Genomic DNA, 12,821 nt, shown 5'->3' with positions numbered 1-12,821 from the left:
ACTGACATGAATCATGGCTCCAACACGAGAGATGTCAATTGAAACAAAGGAGAGGATTATCAAACTCTTAAAAGAAGGTAAATCATCACACAATATTGCAAAAGATGTTGGTTGTTCACAGTCAGCTGTGTCTAAAATCTGGACCAAATACAAACAACATGGGAAAGTTGTTAAAGGCAAACATACTGGTAGACCAAGGAAGACATCAAAGCGTCAAGACCGGAAACTTAAAGCAATATGTCTCCAAAACAGGAAATGCACAACAAAACAAATAAGGAATGAATGGGAGGAAACTGGAGTCAATGTCTGTGACCGAACTGTAAGAAACCGCCTAAAGGAAATGGGATTTACATACAGAAAAGCTAAACATAAGCCATCATTAACACCTAAACAGAAAAAAAAGGGTTACAATAGGCTAAGGAAAAGCAATCGTGGACTGTGGATAACTGGATGAAAGTCATATTCAGTGATGAATTGCAAATCTGCATTGGGCAAGGTGATGATGCTGGAACTTTTGTTTGGTGCTGTTCCAATGAGATTTATAAAGATGACTGCATGAAGAGAACATGCAAATTTCCACAGTCATTGATGATATGGGGCTGAATGTCAGGTAAAGACACTGGGGAGATGGCTGTCATTACATCTTCAATAAATGCCCAAGTTTACATTGATATTTTGGACAGTTTTCTTATCCCATCAATTGAAAGGATGTTTGGGGATGATGACATCATTTTTCAAGATGATAATGCATCCTGCCATAGAGCAAAAACTGTGAAAACATTCCTTGAAAGAAGACACATAAGGTCAATGTCATGGCCTGCAAATAGTTCTGATCTCAATCCAATTGAAAATCTTTGGTGGAAGTTGAAGAAAATGGTCCATGACAAGGCTCCAACTGTTAGGCGTCGGTTTGTGGCTGGATTTGAAATGGGTCCAGGACCTTCTGTGGTCTCCCATTCTGGTCCACCCAGGGCTGATGCTGCTCAGCATCATCATCGGCCCCAACGCCTAGCTGGTCCACGAGACATACAGATTGTCTCCTGTGTATTGGTACCTAGCAAGGTTAAGCATAGGTTGCAGAGGGAGACAGGGTGCTTGGAATCTAAGTCCAGGATTCGTCGCACTAAGCATGCCCATGACCTGGCGGATCATGATTGGTGGTTTGGCACCCACCTGACCCGGTGACCTAGCACCGCCTGATTGGTCCACGGGTGGCGTCACCAATGGCGCGTCGGTGGGCAGGGCTTAGTCTTTAAAAGGCCCGCCCACAAACATGGCGGTGCGCTCTGATCATTTGAGCAAGTGATGCTGCTGTGTGGACAACTGTGTTCCACGTGCTCCCTAGCTGTTCGCTCTGTGACCTGCCGATGCCAGAGTTCGCTCGGCTAATTAGCACAGGTCGCTTAGGCAGGCTAGTTCCATAGCGGCAGATAGTTTTGTCCAGCAGTCTGGCTCTGCCAAAGGGGTCGCCTAATACCCTGAGCAGCCTGCAGACGTCCTATCCTCAGCTATTGCCTGTCAGCCACGTGGAGTAGTACCCTTCAGTCCGATAGCACGCCGGCTGGAGGCACGTGTACCCGTTGGCGTAGTCACACATGCATTCTAGCACCGCCACTGTAGTCCCTGTGCTGTAACAGGACTACAGATAGGCGGAGAAAACCTGTCTCCCGTGCTGTTAACGGAGATAGTGCGCTTTGCTATACCCGTTCCAGTGTGCAGAAACACAGAAGGGTTTTACATTTAAGTTGGTTGCTTTCCATTCCACCCGGAAAGTGTTCGGCAGCAGTCCACCAGACTGCACCGCGGACCCCGGGGTCGGTTGCGTTCCATTATATTAAAGTTGTCTGCAACCGCCCTCCTAACACCAACCTGCAAAGCTGATCTGGCAACAGCAATCAGAGAAAGTTGGAGCCAAATTGTTGAAGAGTACTGTTTGTCACTCATTAAGCCCATGCCTCAGAGACTGCAAGCTGTTATTAAAGCCAGAGGTGGTGCAACAAAATACTAGTGATGTATTGGAGTGTTCTTTTGTGCGTTTGTTTGTCATGATTCCATAATTTTTTCCTCAGAATTGAGTGATTCCAGATTTTTTTCCCTCTGCTTGGTGTGAAAAAAATGACCCTTACTGAGGACCACATTTTTTATCTTGATTTCTTGTAGTGTTTCTTAAAGCCCTGAAGTTGCCATTTGAAATGACTTTAGTTTTGTGCCATGTCTGTGATGAACATCCTCCGAGCCCGGTGATTCCATAATTTTTGCCAGGGGTTGTAGTAGGTTTCACCAGGCATGGACAACCCGTTAGGATAACTCTACATTGGCCTTTCCATGTAATGCACTGATATTCCTTGTTCTCCAGTCTAATATACTCTAGCTTATTAAAGGAAATCACAAAAATGTACGCATCCATATCAACTCAGAATGCCCTAATATAATGAGATATGAAAATGAATCATTAAAGCATAAAGAAGTCCTAGAAAAGAATGGCTTTTATTAGCCAAGGTGGACAACCACTAGAAAGTGTTTGCCACTCAGTAAAGCTTAGAAGAACCATTTTATTACCTGGTTGTCCATTCATGAATCGGAGCAGTAGAATCACTGCTGGGAAATTGAAAAACTACCTTCATCTAACCATAGAAACATAAGCAAAATCACCAATGGTTTCAGCGGTGGAAAGCTACTCTTCATCAACTTGTCTCCATTTGGACAACTTTTATAGGAGCTGAGCTGTAGTACATGAGGACGGCAATTACACAGTGTGTGGCGCTATGGCATAGTGGCTCATTACACTGTGTACATCCAGCTGCACTGGGAGCAGCAAACTGCTGATGTTGGACCCCCACCAAAATGATACCTCATCAATATACAAGTCCTGAACAACTCCTTTAAAAGTATACATTTTCTGGAAATTTTCCAACTTTTCAGATAGGTTTCCTTTTGTCATTAGTAACACGTAATATAATGAAATCAAATGACATATTAAAAACATTGCACAGAATTACAGGCAAAAGCCACCATAGACACTATACACACATAGAGCCTGCTTCATATACTGGAAATGTTGTACAGCCTGGGTTCTCCTGCTGGAGACATATTTCTAGGATATATCATATCATAGAATCATAGAATGGTAGAGTTGGAAGGGACCTCCTGGGTCATCTGGTCCAACCCCCTGCTCAAAGCAGGATTCACTAAATCATCTCAGACAGATGTCTGTCCAGCCTCTGTTTGAAGACGTCCATTGAAGGGGAACTCACCACCTCTCGTGGCAGCCTGTTCCACTCATTAATCACCCTAACTGTCAAAAAGTTTTTTCTAATATCTAATCTGTGTCTCCTCCCATTTAGTTTCATCCCATTGCTTCTAGTCTTTCCTTGTGCAAATGAGAATAAAGATGATCCTTCTACAATGTGACAGCCCTTGACATATTTGTAGACAGCTATTAAGTCTCCTCTCAGTCTTCTTTTTTGCAAGCTAAACATTCCCAAATCCTGCAACCGTTCCTCATAGGACATGGTTTGCAGACCAGTCACCATTCTGGTCGCTCTTCTCTGAACTTGCTCCAGTTTGTCTATGTCTTTTTTAAAATGTGGTGCCCAAAACTGTACACAGTATTCCAGATGAGGTCTGACCAAAGAGGAGTAAAGACCGATAATGACTTCACGTGATCTAGACTGTATGCTTCTGTTAATACATCCCAGAATTGTATTTGCCTTTTTTGCTGCTGCATCACACTGTTGACTCATGTTCAGTCTATGATCTATTAGTATACCTAAGTCCTTTTCACATGTGCTGTTGCTTAGCTCTATTCCTCCCATTCTGTATATGCTTTTTTCATTTTTATTGCCCAGATGTAGTACTTTGCATTTTTCCCTGTTAAAAACCATTCTGTTGGTTGCTGCCCACTGCTCCAGTTTATTTAGGTCTTTTTGAATCCTCTCTCTCTCTCTCTCTTCTCTAGTATTAGCTATCCCTCCTAGCTTTGTGTCATCAGCAAATTTAATCAGTTTACCCTCAATTCCTTCATCTAAATCATTGATAAAGATGTTGAACAATACAGGTCCCAGGACGGAGCCCTGTGGTACCCCACTTGAGACATTCATCCAGCTGGATGTGAAGCCATTTACAACCACCCTTTGAGTCCGATCACTAAGCCAGTTATGAATCCATCTAACAGTTGCCTGGTCCATTGCATACTTGGTCATTTTTTCAATAAGGATGGTGTGAGATACTTTGTCAAATGCTTTGCTGAAGTCAAGATATACTATATCTACAGCATTTCCCTGATCCACCCAGTCAGTGATTCTGTCATAGAAGGAAATTAAGTTAGTCTGACATGACTTGTTAGTTACAAACCCATGCTGACTCTGGTTAATCACTTCATTCTTATCCATGTACTTACATACATGTTGTTTAATAATTTGTTCAAAGATCTTTCCTGGTATAGAAGTCAGACTCACCGGCCTATAGTTCCCTGGGTCCACCTTCTTCCCCTTTTGAAGATAGGAACAACATTTGCTCTTCTCCCAAGAATTTTCAAAGATTATGGAGAGTGGTTCTAAAATTTCTTCTACTATCTCCTTCAGTACTCTGGGGTGTAATTCATCTGGACCTGGAGACTTGAACTCATTTATGTTAGCTAAATATTCCCTCACAATCTTTCTGTTTACAGATAACTTGGATTCTTCTATTCCTTTGAAAGGACAGTGAAGATCAGTTGATGTTACATTTTCTTTCTGAGAGAAAACAGATGCAAAATAGGAATTAAAAAGTTCGGCCTTCTCAACATCCTCTCTTACCATTTCTCCATTTCTCCATTTTCATCCTGTAAAAATCCTATAGCATCTTTGACTTTTCTTTTACTTTTGACATACCCCCAAAATCCTTTTTTATTGCTTTTGACATCTCTTGCAAGCCTTAATTCATTGTCAGCTTTAGCTAACCTGATACGTGCCCTGCAGGATCTGCAGACTGCATTATAATCTTCTTTAGATATGCCTCCCTCTTTCCATTTAATAAACATTTCTTTCTTTTTAGCATGTGTTTAAGTTCTGTGTTCATCCATCCTGGTTTCCTTACATGCTTCCCATTCTTCCTACTTTTCAGGATTGTTAACGATTGTGCTTTTGAGAATCTCATTTTTAAAAATTTCCCATCCTTCCTGGACATTTTTGTCCTTAAGGACATCCAGCCATTGGATCCCTCCTATTCTCTTTCTGAGTCTCTTAAAATCTGCCTTTCTAAAATCTAACCTTGAAGTTTGAGTCTTCACATGTCTTCCTCCTCTAGTTATCCAAAATTCTATAATAGCATGATCGCTGCCTCCTAGGGTCCCAGCCACCTTTACCTCCTCAACCATTTCCTCCCTGTTTATAAGGATTAGATCCAAAGTAGCAGATCCCCTTGTTTTCTCCCCTACCTTTTGGAAGATAAAGTTGTCAGCAAGAGAGGATAAGAATTTGCTTGACCTGTTAGTTTTACTTGAGAGAGATTCCCAACAAATGTCTGGATAGTTGAAATCTCCCATGACCACTACGTCATATTTTTTGGAGAACTTGGTCATTTGATACATAAAGAGTTCATCCATATCTTCAGCTTGCCCAGGTGGCCTGTAGTAAATGCCTACAATGGTGTCCTTTCCGTTGTTCTCTCCTTGTATTCTTACCCAAACAGTTTCCACAGAACTCCCAGTCTCTGAAGCTTCAATCTCTGTGCAGATATACGCTTTTCTAACATACAATGCAACACCTCCTCCTCGTTTATCAAGTCTGTTTCTTGCAAATAAGTTGTAGCCTTTTATTCCAATCATGTGTATCGTCCCACCAAGTTTCAGTGATTCCAATGACATCATATTCCTTTTCCTGCATTAGTAGTTCCAATTCTCCTTGTTTGTTGCCCATGCTTTGTGCATTTGTATAAAAACATTTTAGTTTGTGATTGGTTCCTCTTCCTCCCATATTTTTATTATTTAGATTTTTTTGTCTTTGTTCTTCCTTTCCACTTCCAGTAGCGGAGATCTCAATAGTATTTGTCAGCTGTATGGCTTTTTCTGGCCTTTTGCTTCCCTTCCCACATTGTTCTAGTTTAAAGCTCTGTATAGTGAAGATTTGCTTCCTGTGACACCCCCATCACCCCAACTATCCAAAAAATGAATGCACTGTAGTGCAACAGAGCCTATGTACTTTAATGGATCTACATTGCAATTACCTGCACAGGGCGTGACCAGGTAAAATACAAAATAGGGTTTCCAGAGGTTGGACTGGCAGTGGTGGGAGAGATTGGACCCTAACCAGTATCAATGGTATAGCATGCCATAGCATTACTGATGGGAATATATATTATATATATATATATCAAACAGAATAGCGGCTAAACAAATTCTCCAATTTGCACGTGACAGTTATGATACACATATGTACATACATATATAGGCTGTAACATGTTCTGTACAAGGCTTAACTGTAGGTAATGAGTTTTTTGGAGTTTTTCCTCTATATTCAGAGATACTGGTAACTCAACAGCAAGCACAGCAATTGTCTACTCATACAGAAACGGGAGGGAACATTTCTGGTCAAAGTACAAGCAAAGACCTGTGTCACTCAGAATGAATCTCAATGGACTCTGAAGTCAAACCACACTGTGATAGCACTTAATCAGCTTGTCTGAACTACTCCAACCTAAAGTCAGACAACTGATAACATTCTTATAAATGATCATGACATGATAAGGAAGGTATCTCTAGAAACAGCCCATTCAATGAAAATGTAGGAGCAGTCAATATGTCCTTGAGCTGTCCTCTTCTGCCAAACTGCTAAAAATCCTATTTAACCACTATGTAAAGTAGACAACATCCAATAAAGTCAACATTACAAGATCACAAGGGCTTGTCACCCAACTTTATAGGACTCTTGAATGGAAGTCTAACTATACAGAGCCTCTTTGGAGTGAAGGTTGCAACACTGCATAAATGGACACATTGTGTTCAGGAGTAGAAAAGCTGGATAACACTACGGCTACATGGTGACAAGTCGCACAACATTGAAATCGCAATGACACATTGTATCATCGGATGGAATTATTTTCTACATTGTCGCGTTGCCACCTGTAACATGTTGCGGGTGATACAAAAGGGTCATAAATGTTTCCAAATATGTTGGATTTTCTGTGGCAAGCAGACTTCAATGGAAATCGCACATGACATGAAACTTGCATGCAGTTTAACTGCAACTACAGCAAAATCAGAGCTATAAAATAGTTGCAGAAAAGTTGCAGATGTCTTTGCCGCACGATACATGTCGTCATGTAACCCCAGCCTTTTGTAGTAGCCATATTTACAGCTTTCCAAGGAAGAAAAAAAAAAAAATTTTTTTTTAAACATTTAATCAGTAGATGACAATTATATTTAAAGGTGAATTTGTGATTTTAGCTTTAAAACACAAAAAAACTTTTGCATCTTTTTATAACAGAAATCCCAATAGTTCACACGAACTCATAACGGCGATCATGTCATTTCTACTGCGGATTCACAATTTTTCTGCAAAAATAATGTCTACTCACAAACACCATTAACCCGGAAGTTAGCATCAAATGCTAATGTGAACAGTGCCTAAGGCATCATAAAAACTCCTTAATGCATATGCCTTGAATTCTCACTCAGCTATCAGGAAAACAAACACAGAAAATAAGCAAAATGCAAAGAGTACAAAGTTACAAAGTCCTACAAACTTCTGACCTCCACTAGACTTGCTGCAAAATCGAATGACATTTCTATAATAGATCAGGTAATAGGAGTTCAGCTTATTTATCTGTCAAACAGGAAAATAAACCCGATACATTACAATATTATAAAATGTAACAACTTGTATAATAAGCATCTGCTCTGTGTATCACTGCCTATAGTGCAAGCACCTGGAGTAGCTGCTATCATACAGGGCTGCAGAGGAGATCAACAGCTTCACACATGGCTGAAAAGAGCTGCACAACTCTGCACATCCCTCCAAAAAAACTTGCTGCTCCACTGAGGGAACAGACTACAACAATGAGGCTGTGAATGAATCTTTAAAGCAACAGGTGAGACACAGGGAGCCATGACACATGCATGATGATGGCACTCAGTATGTGGGTGCTCTGTGCCCCCAGCCTTGCCTTGTGCTGCAGGTGAGAAGGTTAGAAGCATTTGCATGCACTTACAGCCATATCTGGGTCTAAGCATGGGGGAGATCTCCTCATGGTGCATCCTCCTAGCAGCTGCTACACCTTTCACAAAAGATGCTTCAATCCAGTGAAGACACGAGTGGAATACAGGGGTAGATGAGTCCCAGGATCCTGCTCTCAGGTCCCTTCTTGTCCTGCCTGTTGCTTTCAGGCTGTGTAACAGTAAGATCTCTCCTCCTCCTTCTCCCCTGTGCTGCTGCCTGCACCCTCCTCCTCCTCCTCCTCTGCTTTCTATAGACTTTCCCTTGTGCTGAGAGCATTGTGCTGTGAGCAGCAGTAACCTATCAGCGCCACCTACTAGGTTTTTCTTATCACAGAAAAAAAAAGTCTAAATTAGTGATAAAACTGAGCTTTGAGGTTTATTACTTTGATCTGAGATTTTCTTTGGAGAAATGTATAGCAAATATTCCTGAGTGAATGTTAGTCTGTATATTTACTGCATGATTTGTGAATTGTATCCAGAACTGTGTGTATGGTATATATGCATGTACATCTGTCCACTGTGTATATATATTTTTATATGCCTAGAAATGTTTCTATGGAAACCCAGCCAATGGTGGGCTTTACTTGAGGCTTTGTCATGCTTTTCCCATTAAGAAAAATAGGGATCTGTGACAGTAACAACCAGGACATGCAGTGGTTAAAAAAAGGGTAAAAAATGATCAGTAAGCCTTGAAAAATAGCGGTATTGCTCATTGTGGAAATCTTTACTAATCCTGTTTACGGCAATAGTAGATGTAAATAAATAAATAATAATAAATATTCCATTCATGGTAAGCCAGAGAACTGATAAATCTGCTATCATCTGTGCTGGAAAAACACATTTGTTTTCAACTGTCAATCATCTTCCTCAGGTATATCCGGGAAGACATATATATATATATATATATATATATATATATTCAGCTTATTTAGGGTATGTTTATAAGTTGTGTATTTGCGCTGGTTTTCCATGCAACTATGAATGCAGAAATTCCCCTCTGTAAGGGCTCATTCAAACGTCAGTGATTCTTCCCGGATCCAAAAAAAAAAAAGGATCCAAATTTTATCAGTGTTTTTGATGAGGATTCGGTCAGAGAGTCAGTTTTTGCCATCAGAGTTTGGTCAGAGTTTTCATGAGTTGTTCTCATATAAAAAAAACAACATACTGATGGAGGTTTCTCAAGCTTCTTCTATCATGAAATACCGTGTTTCCCCGAAAGTAAGGCCCCCCCGAAAGTAAGGCAGGGTGGGGGGTTTCGGGGGGTCCGCCAATGTAGGGCACCCCCCGATTGTAAGGCAGGGTAGCGGGGGGAGGGCGGGGAATGTAAGGCTGATTGGCCGATCAGCCTGTTCGTCACAGGCTCCCTACCGTAGTCCCTGCTGGCCACCAGCCCGAGCTGTGATTGGCCAGTCAGCCGGCTCGCAGCTGATTGGCCGAATCAGCTGCGACGTCACCGCCTACAGGCTCGCTCCGATTGGTCCAGCTTCCCCGGCATCCGAATCGTCAGCCCGGCACCACAGAGGAGATCGAAACAGAAGGAAAGTAACGGTAAGTTCCGAAACTCTCTCTGTGTGTGTGTGTGTGTGTGTGTGTGTGTGTGTGTGTACGGTATGTGTATGGGTGCCGTATGGGGCTGTATGTGTCAGTGTGTGTACGGTACCGGTACGATATGTGTGTGGGTGCCGTGTGGGGCTGTACCGGTACCGTATGTGTCAGTATGTGTGGTGGCAGAGTGGGGGGCAGAACCACTGTATGGGGAGGCTGCAGGAGGGAGGATGGGGTGGATGCCGGACTCTCAAACAATGGGGATGCTGCAGGGGGGGAGGATGGGGAGGGTTGCCGGACTGTTAATAAATGTTAATTTTATTGTTAAAAAAAATTGTCATTTTTTTTCCCAATGTAAGGCCTCCCCCGAAAGTAAGGCAGGGTGGGACTTTTGGGGGTAAAATTAATGTAAGACAGGGCCTTACTTTCGGGGAAACACGGTATGTCCTGTAATCACGCCACTGTCAACACCCGGCGCTCCCGGGCAAGTGCCCGGGCCCTGGACAAACAGGGAGACCCACTCGCCGTCAGGGCGTGGGGGGAGGCAGTGCACGCTCTGCGATCATTCAGTTATATTTGCGTCTTTACACTTCCGGGATCTTCTCCCTGCCCAACGTGCAGCGTGATGAGGTCATCTTATCACGCTGCAGACGTCATGAAAGCGCCACAGAGGACGGGACAACGTGGGTGCAGCAGCCGAGAGATGGTAAGCACTCGTAGAGCTGATGACAAGGGCATACAGTGCTGCTCACCATTATTGGCACACCTTAATTTTTTCAATAGACTGTACAATATCTTCAGAAATAAATGGAAATGTACCAAAATTATATCTTCAGGATTTTTTAATTAGTAGTCCAAAGTAATACAACAATAAAGCACTGTTTTTCAACTTCCATGTTGCAATATAAAAGAAAAAACAGAATAAACAGCATGTGCAGCAATAAAGGCACCCCTCATTAATACTTGGTTGCACACCCTTTGGCATTGCTGACAGCCTCCAAAAGTTTCTTGTAGCCACCTATAAGCTTCTTATACTTCTCAGCTGGATTTTTTTCCCACTCTTCCTTTGCAGTTTGTTCAAGCTCTTGAATGTTTGCAGGGTTCTTTATTCCAATGGCAGATTTCAGCTCACCCCAAAGATTTTCAATGGGATTGAGGTCAGGACTCATTGCTGGACGTTTTAAAACAGTCTATATTTTCTTTTTCAACCATTCCTGTGTACTTTTGGATGTGTGCTTTGGGTCATTGTCTTGCTGGAGGACCCATGATCTTTGACTTAAACCAAGTTTTCTTACACTGGATAGCACATTTCGCTCTAAAATCTCTTGATAATTATCTGATTTCATGATTCCTGTGATATGGTCAAGGCCTCCCATACCAGACACAGCAAAGCAACCCCACAGCATTATGGATTCTCCACCATGCTTACCTGTTGGTAAGGTGTTCTTTTCCTTATAAGTTTCATTGCGCTGTCTGTAAACAAACTGTTGTTTTGCATTGCCAAAAAGCTCTATTTTTGTTTGATGTGCCCACAGAACATTTTCCAAGAAGGATTGTGGTTTGACAAGGTACTCTTTGGCAGAAGTCAGTTGTTCATTTTTATTACTTTTCTTCAGCAATAGTTTCTTCCTTGGCCTTTGCCTATAAAGCTCTGCTTGGTTTAGTGTGTGGTGTATGGTACTTGTTGAAACCCAGACTGTTCCAGATTGGCCTTAAGGTCTTCAGATGTTTGACGTGGTGTTTTTTTCACCATTCGCACCAACCTTTGAAGACATCTCTTGTTAATTTTCCTCTTTCCACCACGTTCAGGGAGGTTCTTGACGGTTCCATGCTTGGCAAACTTCTTAATAACATTGCGCACTGTTGAAAATGGGATACCAAGGTCTTTGGAGATGGCCTTATACCCTTTGGAAGTCTTGTGTTTGATAATAATAGCAGTTCTGATGTCCTCAGACAGCTCCTTTGTCTTCACCATTGTGACAAAGGAACAGGGCCTACCATGTGGCTTTTTAAAATACTGAAGTCATCATTCATTGGCTAATTCATGTCACATGTGCACCAACAATTAATCACAGGTGAATCTCTTTTGTGATTTACCACAGGCGAGTCAAAATGTGTTTCCATACGAAATTAATGTAAAGCGTGCCAATACCAGTGACACAGCAGTCTTTAGGTTTTTCTATTTTTCCCTCCCATTGTTTTTTGGTTTAAATTATTGTTATTATTGTTCATCATTTGCTCTTTTGTATTTAACACAATTGCTCTATACAAAAACTGTTTCACTTGATTCATTTTTTCAGGAGATATTCCACATTATAACGATGAGCAGGGCTGTATACAAAAAGGGAATCAATATGGAAAGGGGTCCTGGCCAGTATGGGGATGTGGTAGTACAGCTGGGTCTTTATGGAGATTCTGTAGTATAAGGGGTTCAGTATGGAGATATGGCAGTATAGGGCAGTTTAATATGAATATGGGGCAGTACAGGGGGGGCTCTATATAGAGATGTGGCAGTATAGGTGTATTTTATATGAGATAGGGCAGTATATGGGGCTCTTTATGGAGATTGGACAGTGTAGGGGGATTCTGTATGGAAATGGGGAAGCATAGGGGTTTCTGTATGGAGATGGGGCAGTATAGGGGGATTTTGTATGGAGGTGGTGGCAGTATAGGGGGATTCTGTATGGAAATGGGCAGTATAGGATGCTCTGTATCAAGATGGGGCAGCATAGGGGACTCTGTATGAAAATGGGGCACTAAAGAGGGTTTTGTATGGAGATGGGGCAGTATAGGAGGGGTCTGTATGGAGATGGGGCAGTATAGGGGGGGATTATTTATATGGGTCAGTACAGGGGGATTCTGTATCGAAATGGGGCAGTATAGTGTGCTCTGTATCAAGATGGGGCAGCATAGGGGGACTCTGTATGGAATTGTGGCAGGATAGGGGGCTCAATATGGAGATGGAGAAGCATACAGGGACTCTTTTTGGAGATAGGGCAGTATAGGCAGCTTAGCATGATGATTGGCAGCATAGGGTGTCACAGGTGTGTCAGAAGTGACAGACAGTCGTCCTGCAGTCGGT

General features: G+C 42.1%; 1 protein-coding gene across 3 annotated transcripts in view; it reads right to left on the bottom strand.

Annotated features, from left to right (window-relative positions):
• Nucleotides 1-8,457, bottom strand: part of IQGAP2 (IQ motif containing GTPase activating protein 2) — a 366,951-nt gene extending 358,494 nt beyond the window's left edge. For all 3 annotated transcript variants that reach the window (XM_073680151.1, XM_073680154.1, XM_073680153.1), the window contains exon 1: nt 8,188-8,457. In XM_073680151.1, coding sequence (XP_073536252.1) covers nt 8,188-8,233 — 46 coding nt within the window. In that variant the 5' untranslated portion in view covers nt 8,234-8,457. The remainder of the gene's footprint in view (nt 1-8,187) is intronic.
• Between the last annotated feature and the right edge of the window lie 4,364 nt (nt 8,458-12,821).

This window comes from Phyllobates terribilis, unplaced genomic scaffold (assembly GCF_046119375.1).
Source record: "Phyllobates terribilis strain yellow unplaced genomic scaffold, ASM4611937v1 Scaffold_1__5_contigs__length_1240528914, whole genome shotgun sequence".
Lineage (NCBI taxonomy): Eukaryota > Metazoa > Chordata > Amphibia > Anura > Dendrobatidae > Phyllobates > Phyllobates terribilis.
The sequence above is the reverse complement of the archived record's forward strand: the minus strand, read 5'-3'. Positions and strand labels throughout refer to the sequence as shown.